The 19859-nt window shown below is 44.5% G+C and overlaps 1 protein-coding gene across 1 annotated transcript in view; it reads left to right on the top strand.

Moving 5' to 3' along the window:
* Positions 1–19859, top strand: part of LOC112976175 (sucrase-isomaltase, intestinal-like) — a 47768-nt gene that overhangs the window by 2810 nt on the left and 25099 nt on the right. The window contains exons 2-7 of the mRNA XM_026087130.1: positions 471–705; positions 1789–1891; positions 1996–2141; positions 13063–13231; positions 13937–14033; positions 14837–14949. Coding sequence (XP_025942915.1) covers positions 471–705; positions 1789–1891; positions 1996–2141; positions 13063–13231; positions 13937–14033; positions 14837–14949 — 863 coding nt within the window. The remainder of the gene's footprint in view (positions 1–470; positions 706–1788; positions 1892–1995; positions 2142–13062; positions 13232–13936; positions 14034–14836; positions 14950–19859) is intronic.

Below are 19859 nucleotides of genomic sequence, written 5' to 3'. Positions count from 1 at the left end.
TGTGTACATATACATGTATATATAATCTCTGTGTCTATAACATGAGACAGAATAGCATACCAAAAATGTAATATTTTAATATCTATAATACTTTTAGTCCTTACTGAAGTACACCTCCTGTTCAACTAGACTGAAGAGCTGTTGTCATACCTCAGTAGCAGTTTCATTATTTCATTACTTAACTTTCCGTGAATATTTCAAGTTAGCCATGCTTCAGCTGAATACCAGAAGCTCTGGCACAGAACTGTGCAGACCTCTCAGTGTGTTGGTGTGCAGAAGAAACTAGTTACTCTTGTTGCAGTCATGAGTAGGTAAGACGCTATGAGGTCATCTCAGACAAAAGAATCACGTATTTCAGCTCCAAAATGGGAAAACCCCAAAAGAATAACCAAAGAAGTCTGCATTGCTTTTTACTCACCTCATACAAGTTTGCACTGTACTTTGACTGTTTTTTTTTTTTCCTGGTTCAGTCCTAGGACAGAGCTTTTGCTCCGACGAAGACCCACAATGTTCCCGGGATGTTCCAGTTAAGAGCCGCATCGACTGCCACCCACAGCCCGGGGCTTCCCAGGAGAAATGCGAAGCAAGGGGCTGCATTTGGTGTTCCACCAACATGCCAAATGCCCCCTGGTGCTTCTTCCCAGAAGACAGTCCCTACGGCTATTCTCTAAATGGGAATGCAGAAAAGACAGCTAAAGGCTGGAGGTAAACTTGCCACGCGTGCTGTAACTCTGTAATCTTTAATTGCGTGGTGGCAGGGACGGGGCACCGCAGGGTCCCTTAGCTTGGGTCGGTGCCAACCTGGGTTCCCGTTCTTGGCCTAACAGTAGTTTGTTGGAGACTCTCCACACATTATTTCACCATCCTGTGCCCAGCTTGTGAAGGTGAGGATAAAGAGTGTGTTTCACCAGTCTCTCCTTAGGACAGTTAGTGACTACATTTGAGCTAGTCACACCACGTTAACAGTGAAGCAAACAGGCGCTTGTACAAGGTGATTCATCTCATCCTAAGAGCTGTGTCTTCAATAGGCTTGGAGACTTCTACCTTGGAAGTACCTATTTTATCCCTTAACTATAAGGAGAGCCTAAGCTGACTCTCTTAGATTCAGACATCTAATTTTTGGATTTAAACCAGGACAAAATAAATGCTACAACATACTACTCTCTACTTTGTTGAGTGCTCTGATCTCTATTGGTGAAGAATCAATAGACAAAAGATAGTGAAAACCATTAATAATTTGGCTGGAATACCCAAAGCACCACATGTTTGGGGTTTGATTTGAGGATGAATGTATGGTTGTACAAGTATTACTCCTCCTGCACTCCCTGGCTGTGATGTACAGGCCTTCTCACCAAATCACTGAATAGCTGAGGTTGGAAAGGACCTTTGGAGATTGTCTAGTCCAAACCTCTGCTCAAGCAGGGTCACCTAGAGCAGGTTGCCCAGGACCATGTCCAGACATGTTTTGAATATCTCCAAGGATGGAGACTCCAAAATTCGTCTGGACAACCTGTAAAAAATAAACAAACACACACATCTATAAAAGAACTTCTGTAGAAACTTTTGCTAAAAAGACCAGTCTGGTGCAATTGCAGCAAGTCGAACTGAGACTGACTTTAGCAAAAGAAAGATTATGTTCAGAGATTACTTCTCTTGACAAATTAATGATTTTTTAAAGAATTGACGCAGAATAATAGAGTTTTTGCCCTGCTCCCCCCCCCCCCCATTTTACAGTGTTTATATGTTGGGAGCTGTGGTGGTTGGCATTAAAAGGTGTTTCTGTCACAGGTTAACGCTGAACAAACTCCAGGCATTGTCGCTGTTTGGAAATGACATTTCTCCTGTTGTCATAGATGTGGAGTTCCAGACAAGAGACAGACTCAGGTTTAAAGTGAGTAGCTGGGGAAAAAAAAAAAAAAAGGAAGTCATTTAAACTAAATACCATAAGCTAACAAAATAACCAACTCATCTGGATCCCTCCTTGCTTTGGTTTAGATTTATGATCCTAACCGCCAGCGATTTGAAGTTCCACTCAAGGTTGAATCCCCTTCTGTTGCTGCTGACGACACCAGCTATGACATTGAGGTTGCCGATGATACCTCTCACTTCAGAATCAAGAGGAAAAGCACTGGCACAGTACTGTGAGTACAAAATTTATTAACCTTTTTTTGCAGAAAGTAAGAATGAAGAGAGAAGCACTATTTCTCATACACTCTTGCTTGGGTCTGTGGAACACGGGAGAAAAAGAACATTTTTTCTCTCAACCATAAATTGGATGTGTCATATATACAGATTTATGCCTTATCCCTAGAACACACTCTTTGTTAATATAAATATATGCCTACGTAATGGGTGAATACATACATGCATGCAGGAAAGATTGTTCAATAAGATAAATAACTTTTGAGGGTACAGTTTCTAAGAGCACAACTTGAGGCGTTAGTAGACTGAACTTGCAGAAAGCACTGAACTGCAATTTTCTGAAATTTGTGATGTTTTAGTATGTCAGAAATTGATCACCAAATCTCTTGTCACTCTCCCAAATGTTGGTCTAGGAAACTAAAGCTTACATCCACAAAGGTCTTAGTCGTCTAGCTTCCACAGGTTTCAATGGGGTGAAGACAGTGAATGGCATTTTGGGGTCTAATTTGTCACACTGCAAAAGTACTAGTTGTTTTATCAACTTGTACTGTATTTTTAAGGTCAGTGAAAGCCCCCCACAGCAGCAAATGTCAGCAGGTTTTACAATTTCTTATTTTCTTGCCTCCAGCCAACACATCTCTTCTCTGTAATTCTATTGAGCAAAAGATTTGTTTGGAAAGAGTAACTCTATCCGTCCTAATCAAGGTGTGTTCTTGTCATTTTCATTTGGTGATGCTCCGGGTCAGCGTTAGTAGCAGCCTACAACTGGCTGCAGAGATAAATCAGGGTGTTGTAGGCCGCTCTGCCTTATCGCATCCCTCAAGCAGGTGAAGGAGATGGATAGAACATATAAATACGGGTACAGCCGCAGCAGGACCTTGGGAGAGAAAACCAAATAGGTATACCGCTGCTCATGGGAGTCTATGGTTGTGTCTGTATCAGCATTTTAATTCGTATCAGCAGCCCATTTCAGATCTCCTGATTATACCCAGTCGTTGTGCTTTGGCTCACATTGCAGTGGTCTGGAGGAACATGACTTGGACTCCTTCCCCACGAAACAGAGCTGGCAGGGGTGCTCCAGGAGCCCACACAGTGTCCTCTGTCTGCGGACGGGCTCCTCCCGAAATGGGTGTAGTGTGGGTGCTGGGCCCCTGGCACCACCTCTTCCATCCTTGCCCTGCACTGCTAATGCAGCCGTAGCCTCTGCAAAGCACATGCCCAGGTTATTGGGGTATTTTTATGCATTAGAAAACGTAACCCTAAATCAAAAAGTGAAAAAGCAGGTGAGATTTTTTTTCCCCAAAAGCTCTTTGTTATACAGACTCAAAATATAAATGTTATCTTTGCAAGAAATGTAAAGATGGCATAACATGAGTGATTCATGTAAGAGAATACGGCCTCTAAAGTGGTCTGAGTCTGCAGATGGAACCACCACACTGGGTTCTTAATTAGCTGTCCATTCTTTTAAATTACAATCTTGCAGCATCTCTTTTTATAGATGTCACGGCCAATTCTGTAAAGTTTTCTTTTTACAGGCCCTTGTAAATGAATGTATTATGCATTACTCAGATAACAAAAATAGTTTAATTCCTCTTTAGACTTAACAGCTTTGTGGAAACAGTGGACTTAAGTTAAAGGCCCAATTTTTTTCTTCTTTGTAATAAGAGATTTTTGTAAGGGCTCATTAATTGGAGCTGTGATGGAGAAGGTGAATGCACAATGGAAAATAACTACCAGGTAGCTCATAGCACGTTCCCTTTCACTGCTCCTCACCTTTACCCAAAGCCCAAGAGTTTGGTCTCGGTTATTCAAGGTGTCCTCTAATTTGGGGTGTCCCAGCTAATGGGAGGGGCCCAGCATGAAGCAAACAGGGTTTGATTTGCTGAGTTGCCAAAAGCTCAACACTGGTGAGAGTCAGAGGAGGGCGAGCCAGTCCCTGTTGCGGGATTTCCAGGAGAGCGCATTTACCCACCCGCCCGCCCTGGGGCCGAGCAGGTCTCATCCTCTCCGCCCGTCTCTGCAGCAGCGCACTTGCAGGTCGCTTTCCAAAACTTTGTGCTCGGTGGCAGTGTTGGCTTTGGGAGAGGAGAGTGCTGCAAGGAAAGGAAGGTAGAGGGCAGTCTTGGTTAATATCAGTCGCCCAGATTTCAGCAGCAATGCACTGCTATTAAACATCGCCACTGAAAAAGTGAGCATTGTGTCAAGACAGTTAATGGAGTTCTTTTGAAATCCAATCATCTTTAAAAAAAGGAAATTACAGGTGAATATTACACCCGGTTTATGAGTTTTTATCCTGCAAACATTGGCAGTGCTGCTGCTAAAAGATTCTCATCAGCAGAGAGACATGGGATTTTGCATATAGAAAGGAGAATTATATGTTCCTGGGAAATTTTGTTTCATGTCAAATGGCACAGCTGGTACTTATAGATTGAAGGATCACATCCCAGCAGGGAGGAATTCCTCTCACAACCGAATCACATTTGGAGTGAAATTCCCTGTGAGAGGAGCAAAAATGCTCCTTTCATTCGTTTGTTCGTCCAGCCCATCAGAGTAATTGAATGTGGATGCTCAGAAGTATCTGCATATCCTAATTTATAGGGATTTGCAACTTCCCTAGTAATCATAAGAATTGTGCATATGGAAAACTTCTTTAAAAGTAGGAAAGTAGGTTATACTTTCTGACATGAAAGCCATGGGCGGTGGCATTTGCTTGACTAGAGAGGACGAAGCTAAAGTAAATGGTGTTTCAGAAGTATTCCCAGCAATGATTGCACCAGTTGGCTAGATCCAGGGGAGTACTGGTGACGTGCGTGACATTAAGCAGACTTTTGCACTGTTTAAACCTGCCCAGAAGCAGGTTCAGCCACACATGAGGTCTGCATCCAAGCATAGGCTCGCTGGATGCCACAAGCCAGCAACAGAAACCTCTGTGCATCCGCTGGGAATTTTGTCCCTGGTGTAGACAAGACAGGAGTATGCAAACTGTTTAAAGCCTACCAGCAGGGCAGTCAGGTCAGCATGTCTTCCCCCTTTTGCCACTGTGCTGCAGCAGCAGCAACCACTGTGGCCCAGCCCAGCCATGGGCCAAGATTTGCCTAGGAAAACCCCAGCCAACAGCGGGTGCAGGGGCAGCTGCACCAGCGCTAGGGGGATGTGACCGAGGACAAAGCAGTCGTCCTGCACTGCCTCTGAGGCTGATGCTAGTGGTTGTTTCAGAGATGTCTCTGAACGTGGTGCTTTTCCAGCCTTGCTCTGTGGTTGTCTCCCCTCCCTGGAAGCCTGAGCTGATCCCCACCACCCAGGGGTGGTGGGGATGAATGAAGATACCTCCCTACCAGCCGAGGCTGACATGCATGATGTTGTGTTTCTGTGCGAGTGACACTGCTTTCCTGAGCATCATCCCGAGCAGCACAGCCGGGAGCTCACCCCTTCCCAGCACCCTTCCCAAGTGAGTGAGGTGTAACATCTCAAAGGCTGCACACAACATTTATATCCCGATTGGCCTGGCCATTTCCTGTTAGGCATGTAGGAAGCACCCTCTTTCATTCGGTTTTCTAGGGAGGTAAGGAAAGAGTCTGTGGTATTCCCCTTTTCTTTCCCCTCCATGAGGTGTCGTGAATCAGTATGAGGAGAACGAAGGGCACCCAGGGAAGACTCTGTATTGATGGATGTCTTCATCTTTGCCCTTTGCCTTCTCCCAGATAGAGTCAGCAGCAAAGGCACTAAACCCCTCGTTTCTCCTCTGAACTCCTCCTGAGCTGGGAATTGCTCCTCCAGGGACCCCAGCACATCTGGGGCCAAGCACTGAGTTGCACAGTCTGCTGCCTCCACGCTCAATGTGACATGTCAGAGGAGGTTGCAAGGGAAGTGTCCCTGAGAAACAGTCAAGCATTTAACAGCCGTAGGGATTTCTCTCGCCTATTTTAAGATGCATACGGCTGTGGCCTGCTATCTCAGTGAGCAGCTGAGTCAATCATTCAATCATTAATCTTCATATGCACACAAATATTGATCAAAAATAGTTGATGTGGACAAATGAAGGCTATCTGGCCGTTGCTGCAATTGCACTCCCCATGTTTGAATGGATAATAAATAGTGTCTATACAAAAACAGATCCCTACTCACTGCTGGACCTTTTTGGCATCTCTGAGGAAGGCTCTCCCATTGTAAAGCAATCCCAAACGCTCAGAAATCTGTTTTCCATGACGCACTTTATCTCTCACCAGCAGCTTCGCAGTGTTGGATGACCCACTAAAAAAAAACCAAACTAAAATTCCTCATAATCCCCAGAGTGTTGTCTCTCCTTGCTGGGGTACTGTGATACGACTGATACAATCCACATGGGGAACAGTCCATTTTAAGCAGAAACATATGATTTTGGGTAGTTCACTGCAATAGTTGCTTTGAACATCCACATTTTTATTTCTCATTCATCCTTTCCATAGTGCAGCCTCTATCCTAGGTTTAATAAATGTGTTTGTGCTTTAAACTTTTTAGAAATGAGATAACAGAACATATGAAGATCACAGCAAGATCATGTTCCATCCATTTGATATAAAAATCCATCCCAGCTCTGCCACTTGTGTACACAAAGCCTCCTTGTGAGGAATGATTTAATACCACATCACTGAAAATATTGCAGGGGAGGGGAAGTGGAAATCTAGAGACTGCAGATACTCCTGAATGTGATTTATAGGCATTTCTCCCACTCGTTGCACGCAAGGAGCCTTTGTGATAGCAGAACTACCTAAGTATTGGCTTGAGGAAGGCAGGATAAATTCAGAGCTATGTGTAATCACAATAACCAGGGAGAGGAATGAATTATGTAAGGGAAGAGCCATTAACAGCTGATTGCAAACCTCATGTGGAGTCAGGATCAAGAATAAAAAGCAAAGTCCCACTACATTTTCAGCTTGCTCCAAGGTAATCAGGCAACAGCTACTGCTTTGCCTGCATGGGGTCAAGATTAGATGGGGTCATGCAGGGAAATGGTCCAGGCACCACTGGGTGCCCTGAGACCTTGGAAATGCCGGTGGGCGGCTCTTGGCCTGCCTCCACGTCTCCTGCCCCGTAATGCATCTTAGCTTTCTTCCACACTCTCCCTCTTACCTCACTTGTTCTCATCCACCGCTTTCATTTTTCTTCCCCATCTGATCTTGCTTGCTCCTGCCCATTTTCCTTCCCCTTTTCTGCATTCCTGTTATCTCATCTGTGGCCCAGGCAAGTCCTCCCCTTTGCAGGGAGTAGGTCGGATTAGAGGTAGGGGAAGGCAGAACTCTGTAAAAATGCCTGGTGTTTTTCATTTTGCCTGAGACATAACCAAAATCTGCAGCTGATTTAAGGCTCCAGGTCTTTGATCTGAACCATGAGAAACAGGGACTGGGCCACGGCCTTACACCCTGCAGGTAAAATTCCTGAACTACAGGCTGTTTGGGGTAGTTGAGGCTGCAGGGAACCTTTCCCCATTCCTACAATTCCACAGAAATACCTGTTTTGACAAACTGGCATGATCCGTGGCAAAATGTTTTGTCAAGAAATTTGCAGTCAGCTTTAGTTTAATAAATCATTGCCCACACTACCCTAGCTGATCTTGCAGCTCTTCTGGGGAAGCGGCCTGCCACTGGCCGGGACTCTGTACTAATCAAAACAGGATAGAAAGTTGGGCTGCAATAAGACAGGTGAGGGCACAAAACTGAGCAGGCTGAAATGCCTCTGCATCATTTAGTGACATGGTCTCTGGCTGAATATTATACTATTTTCCTTTCTGCTCCTACCACTAACAACGGCAAACACTCGGAGAAGTAGTATAAAGTATGTGTATGAAGGCTTAAAGAAAGTATAGACTTCTTCAAGAACAGAGAGTAAAAGGCCTGGAACTGTTTGCTTTAAAGCAGAGATAAATAACACAGACATACTAATTCTGCAGTGTGTAATGACTCTGTGGGACTCATGGCCCCAGGGCAGTACTGACACGGGAAGTTCAGCAGGATACACATTCATGCATAATAAAAGATAATCTGTACAAAAAATAATAATTATTTTTGTCTCCATGTCTCACAACATAAACTAATTCTCTGAAAACAGCCAGAAACTTCCTCCATAAGCAGGTTATTGAAAAACTGTCTCCAAGTAACATCTTATGCCACCCTCTACAATATCTGGCATGGGCCATTGCTGGAGACAGGCTACAGAAGGATGGACTATTGATTTGATTTTCCTCTTTAATATCCGTTCTCCAAGTGACTTTTACTTCATGATAGCATATGAATAATGGAAGGCAGAACATTTTTCCCAAGCCAAATAAATGCTCCATTCTCTCTGTTTAAAGTTTGGAATACCTTGCTTGCTCTTGCAGTTGGGAAGACATGTAACAAACAACAAAAATCTAATCAAGATCTTCCCTAATTTCCAGAAAGGCCTCTGCAGAGTTCAGCTGCCTTTTTTATTGATTGTGGTAGTAAGCACAGACACCACTTACCATGAAGACGTTTTTACATAGGCAAGGCTATTAGAATGATTTATAATGCCATTGTCTTAAACTGCAATTTTGCTGAAAGCAACAGGAGCAAACTGTGTGCAGCATGGGTAGCTTGAGTTTGCTTCTAGTTTGTAAGAGACATTATTTTGGTCTTCTAATCATTAAGATTTATGTTACATAGGCAAGAAGTATTTCAGGTCTATTCCTTATCCAAGTGTTTTTCAGAACAAAAATGAAGCATTATATATCTAGCAGTTTATAGGAGGTGCCCTGACACCATGATGATGAATGCAGTAGAAGTAAAGCAGAAATATGTCAATAGCTGTAAATATTTCCTACAAATAATTTTTTACAATGTCATGTTTGTGGAAAATCTTTTGGAGGGTGCTAATTCTCTTCTCCTACTTGTTAGATCACCTTAAGAACAAGATAAATATATAAAAAATTCTTCTTGGCACACCTTTTGCAGGCCAGTGGTGCCTGCAGTTGCTCCAAGGATTGTAGCTAATAAGGTATGCAGCGGCTGTGAGAGAATGAAAACATTTTTCAGAAATCTGAGCGCTATGGAAAATCACAGAGACCTGGGCTCCTAAGGCTGATAATCCCCCCAAACTCAAGTAGGGTGAGTTAGAGGTCCACGTATATTTGAGGATCTTCTAAAAATAGGACACATACTCCTCAGTCACGAAGGTGCTTTACTGCTTTATATGCAGCCTGCACATGCAGAGCTAGCCCGTGCTCTCTGGGAACGAATGCAATCAGGCAGAGCTCTGCTGGGAGGCTTAGACCTGCTTTTCTGACATACGCGTGAGGTTTCCACCTGCATTTGCACACCGAAGTGAAGAGGGCAGAGATCACATACAGCGTGCGCCCCTCCGCAGGGCTGTGGCTTCCAAAGGAGCTGGAGACCAAGTAAAGCCAACATTAGAGGGAACGTTTTCTCAGTGCGAGCAAGCAAGAGAGACATGCTCATATCTTAAAGTAATGAGCTCATTTCTCTTGGGTTCATTACAAAAAATAAAAGTGGCTCAACCTAAAATGATTTTGAATGTCTAAATAATGCATTATGCATGTCCTAAAACGATGTATTGTATACTCGTCCCAAGTCTCCTAATTCTGGAGGTTTTGTGAGCCCTCTTAGTGTGTGCCAACAGCTGTTCACTCACGGCAGGCAAGAGTTAGTGCTCTGCACCGTCGTACAAGCAGCAGAGTTACTGGTCTCCAATAAACTTAAACAGAGCGAAGTTCTTCAACCAGGTAAACTATCACGTTCGGTTTGTCTTACAAAGGATAGGTGATTGCACTTCTGCAAACTGTTTTATACTGCCTTTTACTCATCCTTCTCCAGCACCATGAAAATGTTAGTCATAAATTGCTCCTTCAACATGAACTAGATATTTTATCTATCTGCTTACCCATCTTCTTTAAAAACTACTTCACCGGTTCACTGTACTTACATTGGGTCCCGGTGGCCTGAGGGATGCTTGCTGGATGTTGAATTGTTCTCGGTTCATGTACTGGCCAGAAATGTCAGTTTTTATGCAGTCCTTTTCACTCCTGAGTCATTCTTTTTTCCTGATGAGAGGTTAAAAATAGAGAGGTTTACTCTTAGGTATAATGTGCAGTGTTTGGAAGAAAGCACTATATTTTATCAATCAATCAGACTTACAGGACAAGCAGCAGTTGAATATTAGCAGTCAATAGCCCAGATAGGAATATCAGGAGTAGAGTTTATTTTTCTATAGGCAGGGATATAGCTACCACAGAGGCATTAAAGGGTTAGTATTTTCAAAAATGACTAGAGTGCAACTATTCTGGTGCAAAACAAAGCGTTCTGTTATTCACAGACTTTTCCACGTGTAACTTCTGGTAGGGGCTTAATTTTTAACAGTGGACAACCTCTCAGATGTATTCCACATTTTTACATTCCTTCTATTGTCATCACAACACTGTTATGATTTGTAAGACTCTTGGAGGAGAGTCATGCAAAAGCCTGTGCATAGAGTATCATTTTATGTTGCCTCCTGTTTTGTTACTTCTATCAGCTTTGAACCAGCAGGAGGGGAGGTGGGAGAAATAAAACCTTTTTTTTACTGTCTCCAAGTGTTTGAGGAATGACATTTGTTTTTCATTTAAATGATTGCTCTTCCCCAGCATAACCCAAACAAATATTGTGATGTTCTGAAGTAACATAATAGCTTACCACAATGCAGCCACTTGCGAGAGGAGGCAAATGGAAAGGTGTTAGGGGAAAACTTGCCTATGCTTTCTTTCAGAGGGATAAAATGGTGGCTACAAAAAAAAAAAAAAGTGTCATTGCCTGCTTTGTGATAGTTTTATGTTGTAGCTAACACTGTATTTAGCATGTGGCCATTCCAACCACCAGGAAGACCCTAATGATGGAAAGTGGTGGCTTTGCAGCACGGTGAGGAGCGCTGTGCTGTTGGGAACGGCAGCCCTGGGCACCGTTTTGGTGACCCGATGCAGAAGTTCAGTGCGTGACAGTGATACGGGGGAATGCCGGAGGTATAAAACAGTATTTCTGTACTGTTTAAAGACCTGGAGGGGCAGAGGCTGTGTTACCGGGGTTGCAGTTTTTGCCACCCTGGGTAGGGAGTGGACTGGCCAAATAGCAGGAGCACTTGTAATACCATGGTAACACTAATTGCTCTCACGATGGGAAATGTCAGTGCTGAAATGCGGGTACCAGGACGTATACAGCCTCATGTCCTCTGGGCAGGCATCATGGAGAGTGCTCAATGAGTTAGGACAGCTATTTAAGCTCTTCCCAAAGCATTTCCCCTCCGGCATCCTTTGCTTTTTACATTACCCTGTGGTCTGCTCAGAGCAGTGACCGTGCCTCACTCGGCACAGAGCCAGGCTGTGTGACAGTGCTCCTTGTGCCGGGAATATAGCCCGAGAGCACGTCTGTCCCCCTCCTTAGCAGCAGCAGCCTCACACAGAAAGGCCTCTGCTTGCCAAGGGCTGGATCTGGATCTCAGGGATATGCTGTGCACATTAACCTTCCTGTAAGAAAATAACCTTACCCAGTACCGTGTGTAGGTGGAGGAGATGATGGAAGGGAAGGAAAGTCACTGCTGGCAAACAACCGATTCAACAGTTAAATGCAAATTCTTATTTTCCCTGCTTGTGAAAAAGGCCAAATAATAGACTTTTTCAAAATGCATAGACCCTTTACGTGTGCTTGGCTCCCGTACTTGTCCAGGATACTTTAGGGATGGATTGTGCCTGAATTTTGTATAGGGAGGCACAGGGTGCCTTGGACTCACCTCTGGATGTCCTTCTGAGCTTCCCCTCGGGGGAGAGCAGAGCATGTGGGCAGCTTCAGCTCCGTACAGGACCGGTGGTGTCCTTCCAGTCCACCGCCACTCCTAGTAGCGAGGACTCGTCCCTGGCAGGAGGGTGCGCAGCTTGTTCGACGGCACTGGTGGGAACCAGAGCTCCCGAGGAGCGCTCCCCCTTGCAGGTGTAGTGCTGCTCCACCACTGATACAGCCCAGCTTCCACTTCTCTGATTTACTGGTCAATTTGATCAACCATTTAATTTTGTCAAAATCATTGACAAAACACCATTAAAAGGAGAGTTAAGCCTCTTCCACGCTCTATGGCTTTGGCTCATTTATTTTAATTAGCTGTAACAAATTCATGGTTAAACAAGGCTCGAGAGGGTGCTATATAAATGCGGTACTCATGGCATACGTAGTGCCATTAACGAAACGCTTCTCCACAGCTTGACTATGTTCTTCCCCATCTAGCTTGCAGCTCATTATAGCACTAGAGAGAGGAAACAGGATGTAACACCTAATTAAAATGTGAGCCTGTGTCCACAGATGATTCAATAGAAATAAAGGCATTCAGCTGGCAAGAGAAGCAAGAGAGAATCACAATAAAAACATCTCATTCAAGCAGAATCTGGAGGAAGATGTCACTCTGCTGTGCTAAGCGCCTGCATAAAGTCAGGTGTAACAAGAGTATTTGGGTCCTGATCCAGCAAAGCGTTAAATGTAAAAACTGATAACAACTAAGTGTCTGTTGTTCTCATTAAGCATTCTGAATCCCACTGCGTAATAACAATCTTCAGCCTGCCCCGTTGGTTGTCATAGAAATAGCACAAGCGACCACTTATTTTGGTAATAGGATTATAGATAGTGTCTTCTCTTATTTTAGTTGTTCTTTTTAAAAATATACTGATGCATTTGATTGTGTAAGTAGATGAGATGTCTGCTGCCATTGCGAGATGAATTTAATGAGCGTTAGGTTAAGTACCTTAGATGCATGCACAGAATTCCTCTTCATATTGCATGTTTTTATGTTGTTACCATCCCATATACCAGAAAAAGTCTAAATATACAGATATGAGCTTAAAACGATGAATACTAAACATAAACAAAATAATCATCTCTCTCTCTCTATTTGTCACAGGTGGGATGCATCCCTGTCTGATCTGATTTTTTCCAACCAGTATCTACAGATTACAACTACAGTGCCATCCACCTCAGTGTATGGGTTTGGTGAACATGAGCACCTGTCCTTCAAACACAGCATGAACTTCGCTACCTATGGCATGTTTAGCAGGGATCAGTCACCAACGGTAACTGAGTTAATGCCACATTTTGTCTTAAACTTATATCATAAAAAGGAAGTGGCAAACTACAGCTTTGCCAAGGGAACATCTCTCTCTATATGATAATACTGCTGATGTGATTGACAGCAAAGACTGAAAAATGTGCTGTGTCACGTTTTGTAGGTGTCATATGTTTTAATTAAATGGCAAAATCGTGAGTCATTCTGAGGTGACTTTGAAACTTTTCATCAGAAACCTTCTTATAATGCAGTTAGTTGTCAGCAAAAAAATACTGTGTGCGTCAAGATTCGGGTTCAGAAAAGCACTTAATTCCATGCTCAGGTCAATCTCTGTTCATCCAAACAAGCTGGACTTCAACAGGACTCGTTCTTGGATTAAATATTTGACTAAAGTGGAGTCAGTTTGATGATTCTATTTTAACTAGCAAAGCATTTCTTACCCATGTAACTTTGGGTGGTTTGGCAGAATATGGAAGGTTTAAATAAGAGACACCAGTAAGAAGCACTGTGATGAGGCAGAAAAAAATAATTCTTTTGTTCTATCAATTTAACTTCACACTGGTTTAGGTGAAAAAACCCCCCCAGCCTTTCAAAACAAGTCTATTTAACTATAAATGAATTTATTTCCTTGTATTTGCATGTGTACCCAGCTGACAAAAACTGTGAGAAATGGCAAAACATAACCATACCTAATGTATTGTTTATGTTTCAGCCATTTGCCAATCTTTATGGAGTTCACCCTTTCTATATGTGCGTAGAGACTGACTCCAATGCCCATGGCGTTCTCCTTCTGAATTCCAATGCACAAGGTAAGAAGATATGTGGGTTCCCTATATGGACTACATACATATACAAAGATGCTAAATCAGTAAATATAAATAACTATTTTACCAATTGCTTTTTCAATGTGGTACAAATATGACTGACTGTTGCATAACTGAGTTTCCAGGAATTGCTATAAAGTTTTCAAAGAGATCTCATTAGAGTGACTGTTAAACAAGGTAAGGTACTTTCAATGAAAATATATTATTAATTTTTTGAAAATAGATGCACATACCAGGGAGAGGAGAAGATGGAAGAAATTTCCTCTGGGATCAGCATAACTGAAACAAATCAATTTAGGTTAATCCTATATTCTGTCTGTGGAGAATAGTTTTGCACGTTGCCATGGTCACCTTACTGTATTAAGCTAGTGGTGTAATTTGAGAAAAGGGGAATCTTCACTCAGTCTACAAAATCAGTTTCCCCTGGCAGGCAATGACTTCCCATAAGAAGATTAAAATAGCATAGAGGAACCCTAAGCACAAGGTTGTGGTTCCTTTTTATTTAAATGAAAGTGAGACAAATGAATCTTTGCAATATGCTCTATGTGCGATTCTGTGGATTTATTCCTGCACAGTGCAAATCTGAAAGCACAGGTTACAAAAACACTGGGCAACTGCTAGCCTACTTGCAGACCCTGTTTGTCCTCCTGACCATGCCCAGGAGGAGCCAGGCGCTGCCTTGCAGGAGCACCCCTTCCGTTGACTGAGCTGCTGCGCGGTGAAGAGCCCAAGCTGCACAGGCCTGGCACAGAGATAATGTGTACTGAGAACCTCGTTTTCCCTTTCAGATGTTTCTCTGAGTCCAAATCCATCGTTAACTTTCCGCACTATTGGAGGCGTCCTTGACTTCTATGTGTTCCTTGGACCAACTCCTGAAAACGTAGTTCAGCAATACACTGAGGTTAGTGGAGAAGTGCATATAGCATACGGAGTAGTACCTTGTAACGAACTCCCATTAGGATCTGGTAATGTTATCTGGTAGTTCAACCAAAGCTTTGTCCTGCTGCGTTTACACAAAGCTGTAGCTTACGTGGTAAGGCAGGTGGGGACAAACAGTGGAAAAATCCTGTGCATACATTAGCAGTAAGAGGAAGACTAAGGAAAGCATAGACCATTACTTAAGGGGAAGAAAGAAAAGAACAAAGGACATAAAAAGGCTGAAATGCCTTTTTTTTCTGAAGTCCTCTCCCAAATGTTCAATGCTGTCCAGATAATTAAATCATTTTAACAAGGGGATAGCAAAACCACTATTGTGAAGAGAATGGTGGCTACTTGGTCTTTGTACCTACTGAAATAGAGCACTGGGTTAGTATGAAGAAGATTAAAATTCAGTGCTAGGAAAATCCTTTCTTACTGTAGGAGGAATTAAGCACGGGAACAGACTATTCCAGGAGGCTGTGGAACGTCCACTGTCAGAAATTTTCCGGAACAAGTTAGACAGATGTCTGCCAGGAATAATCTGCATTTACCTACAAACCAGTGGTTGATCTAGTGGACATTCTGAGATGCTTTCCAACCCTTCCTTTCATTGGCATAATCATATTGTTATACACAGCCACTCTGTAATTCGAACTGAGCAGTATTTTGTAAAAAAAAAAAAAAAGGGGGGGGGATCTAGAAATGTTAGTAGGCAAAAGACTACTAGGAATAGATCAAAAAACATATCAAGAGCCATAGACAAGAAAACTTCCTGTCGGTGTCTGGCCTGCACTGTGCATTACCACAGCAGGGGTACCTTTTCTCTTTCAACTCCTCTGGGATTTTTCCATAAGGGAAGTATCTTTATCTGTATACTTGGATTCTTATTACAGGGCCCATTATCACAGCATATGAGCACCATCTACAACACAAAAATCAAAAATCTCATATGGTTGGTACTATAATTTTCTTTCTGCTTTCTTCAGGACTGCTGGGGTCTGGTTAAATTTTAGTTACGTGTTCCTTTCCCTTTCCCCTGCTGTCCCTTGTGCTAAGAGTATTTTTCTTTCACAGAACAATAACACTAACATTTCCCAAATCACAAGTGCTGTTGCAGTAGTTTATCCTCATTACAGTTAGTGCTTTGAGTGCAGACCCTTTTGTGCCACCTGTGAGTTCCCCGGTTTCGTGGGAAGGCTGCGGTTTCTCCAGGAGCACACTATGCATTTGGCTGAGGGAGCCAGACCGTGTTTCTGACACTTCTCCCCTTTTTGTCTCCTTGATTTGCGTGAGTCAGAGAGTTTGCGAGTGCAGGAAACAATGAGGAAGAGATTAGTCTGCTCTGTTAACATGATTAAAGGAGCTATTTTTTCCTTTAATAATCTAAATGGGCAGTAGATTTTGGCTTAATTTGCATATATAAAAAGAGGCCTCATGGTTGTCTTCAGCTGATCCAGACTTCTCCAGTTCAGGTAGTTTGGGGCTAGCAGGGCCTTCTTGTTGAGAGTGAAGAGGAGAAACCTGACTTTGGTGGGGAGACAGCCAGGTGCAGGGCTTGCCCTGTTTCCTCAGGACTTCCTGAGAAAGCAAGGTTGTTTCTTGGCATCATGAAAGGTGCTTGAAGGACTGGAATGAAGGGGAACACTGAGGATTATTTTAAATGTGTGAGTACCACTGTATCTCACAAGAGACAATAATCTTCTGCAACACAGGTTTCCAACACCCCTTTTGGCAGCTCCCTTTTGTGCTCCATGGTGCTGTATCTGGCTAGTGGCCCGGGTCTCATTCTCTTTCTTTTTGTTTCTTTCTACCCTATTTCTCTTTTTTTTCCTCTGTTGTTCTCCCCCATTCTCAGAGCTGTCTGCCCATGCCCAAACAGTAGGGCCCTGCGCACCCACACGGCACAGGGAGCTGAAAAGAAAAGCGCTGGGTGCAGAAAGAGGCTCTCTGTGAACAAGAAAAGTCCCTTTAGCATCAGCTATTTTGCACTTTGTACCAGGAACAGGTATAACCCCATAAAGACTGTCTGGTCCTGCTGTTTCCCTCCGCAGTCCACTTCCCCTGCAAAGTGTAGCGCCCAGGTATGACCTCAGCACCCGTTGCAGGTTTTCGGGGGAGCAGCAAGTTAGGGCAGGCACGGCCCAGCTCCAGAAACCTGAAGCAGGTGATCGGGTGCTCTGGTGCCTCTGAAATATTTTCAAATTCTTTAATGCGAAGGCATGAAAATTTGCTGGAAGTCCCCTTTTCTGCCTTTTATAAATCCATGTTTATGCTATAGGCAGCCCATGCAAAAATTTATGCATATATATGTATTTATATAGGTAAAGAGAGAGGCGAACAGGAGGTGTCCCATGCAGAGCAGAAGTACAGATCAGTTTTCTGTGGGTTTGTCTTGTAATGACTTGTGTCCCCTCCCATACTGCTGCCTCCGTCCTGCGCCTGCTGCGCTTGCTGGACCCGCGGCTGACACGGTGTAGCAGAGCTAAGGATGCGCTGTTTGGCCAGTGGCATGCTGTTTCTCCCAGTGGATGAGGTGAGGGGTAGTAGGGTAGTTTGGATCTCTCTTCTCTGCTCTGCCACTGATTTTCACAAAACTTGTGGGCGCTTCATGTGTCTGAGGTCTTGGATGAAAAGGGCCAAAGGTTTAAAATGTGTTTGGAGGGGCTGATATAGCAAGAGATGCACTGGACATAGCGTCACTGAAGTGCTAATATTGGTGGCAGAGGCATGGGAGAGGAGAGGATTTTTCCCCAAAGAAGGTGCCGTGCTGCTTGTGGTGGTCCAGTTACCGGGGCTGGCAGCCTGGCGTGCTGTGACCTGCTTCCTGCTGTGATGCCTGGTCTTCCCGTGGCAGCGGTGGCCTCCCAAGTGTAAAATGCTGCACTCTCGGCACTTTGTACCGTGAAGGCATGCCTGTGAGGAGCGGTGCTGGAGCGGGCCAGATATGCTGCCTACTTGTGGGGACAGCTTGTGCGTCACCCTATTGCTGTTGGGTCTGCTGGGTTCCCTGGTTTTGTTTAAGCCAGTTCTTGCTGCTGTTGAGTGTCTGGGCCTCCAGCCGCAGTCATCAGTGTGCAGGCTCTCCCTTCTTCGTGTTCCTATAAACCTGCCTGTGACCATCTCCTCTGCTGGCACCTCTCTGCAGCTGTCCTGGGTCAGATGCTGCGCTATGTTTAAGAAAGCTCTCCAGCTCACATCCTGACTCCCTTGGCCTTTAAACCCAGTAGGGACATACAGGGCCTCGCAGGCATTGTGTGTGCATGAGACACTTAGTTGACACGTGCGAAGGACCAGGCGTAGGGACCATGAATCACTTTTTTAGTAGCCTCAGCTGCTGCCTCTGAGGAGGCCTGATGAAACCTGGGATGGAAGGAAACCCATCTCAGCATGCCAGATGAGGCTGGCTACATCACTTCTGCATCTGCGCACCTTGTCTAGTTGGCCATCCTTTCTCCTAGCCATCGAGGCAGCACAGCCCAGAGCCGGCGCTGCCAGGGCCACTCGGCAGCGGAGTGCGTGCGCATGCTGGGAGCGCTGGGAGCGAGCTGCCATGCTGCTCCTGATGAATCACACCGGCAGCGGGAAGGCAGACGGGCGGCAGCCCTGGCTCTGCCTGCACTCAGGGTCCACCCTCCCGCCTGTGCCCATCCGTGCTGCAGCTCCCCAAGGCAGGGGGGAGATGAGAGGACTAGGGAGCAGGGAAGTCCCCTGCATGGCTCAGTGGCACGCAGTTGGCACAGCAGCCGTTTGCCATCTCATGACAGCTCTTGGCTAAACACCAAAGCAAGTCAACCTTCCAGCTGTTCTTGGCTGCAGATGCAGCCCGGAGGTGCAAGGGCAGCCTGGCATATGCTCAGGCATCTGCGAATGGTCTATCTGCGTGTAGCGTCTGAGTGCTGGCGTTTAAGGCAGCTCTCCAGCCTTTTCTAAAGCACTTAAGTTGTGAGAGCAGGAATGTATTAAAGGGATGCAGTGATTGGAAAGTGATAGTTTTACAGTCTTCACTACATGACTGTAAGTGTGTTTTGACACTGCGGATGAAGAAAACAAATGAGGCAGAGCACAGATGGGAATATTTGGGAACTTTACCTCTGCTGGACTTTCAAGACGTTGCATGAACTTCAAAGGCTTCAAGCCTTTATTTGCAGTGGAATTGCCTGCTGATTTTGGAGCAGTCAGCCTGTTTTTTACTAATGAAAACCCATGTAATTGCATTTGAGAGCATAGATGCGAAAAAAAAACGTATTTACTAGTGTCTCACTGAGCATAACAACTTGCTTTCCAATTGCCCAGTGTTTTCCCAGGAACGCAGGGTACAGATCTGAATAGCTTGTTTGGGAATGTGCAAGCAATTCTTTTTCAGCGAGGAATAAGAATTGCTTGGAAAAAAAAAAAAGGCAGGTAAAATGTTCTTCCTGGTCATCAAATGCCAGAAAATGTATTAATGGGGCCCCTGCACAGAAAACTGTTATCTCAGACCGAGTGCTGGCTATAAAGAAAACAGCGGCAAGCTGTGTGGAGCAAAGCTGAGAAGGGGGATGTCATTGCACCATTCCTGTGTGCAAACCCTGAGGAGCTGGAGCAGCCTGTATTAGGCTCTGCTCGGTTTCGCTTTTCCAAGCAGAGGTTTAGGTGGCATCTCCCAGAGAGGAGGAGGGAGGCTGCTGAGCCCCCGCTGCCTTGCCCAGCGGAGGGTTTCCCACTTGCCCCGAGTGGGAACGACTGCTCCATTGCTTGGAGGTCCCCAGCTCCTGGCCCTTCTGCACGCCAATCCTACCTGTCCATCAGCCACGTCAGGCCCTGGCACCACAGACCAACCTGTGAACTGGTTTTCGAACTCACAGTTTGGCAACCAAACAAAAAAATTAATAAAATAGAGGAAAACAGCACCTC

This window comes from Apteryx rowi, unplaced genomic scaffold, assembly GCF_003343035.1.
Source record: "Apteryx rowi isolate R43461 unplaced genomic scaffold, aptRow1 scaffold_703, whole genome shotgun sequence".
Taxonomy (NCBI): Eukaryota; Metazoa; Chordata; class Aves; order Apterygiformes; family Apterygidae; genus Apteryx; species Apteryx rowi.
Note: the sequence above shows the minus strand (reverse complement) of the source record. Positions and strands in the feature narration are given on the sequence as shown.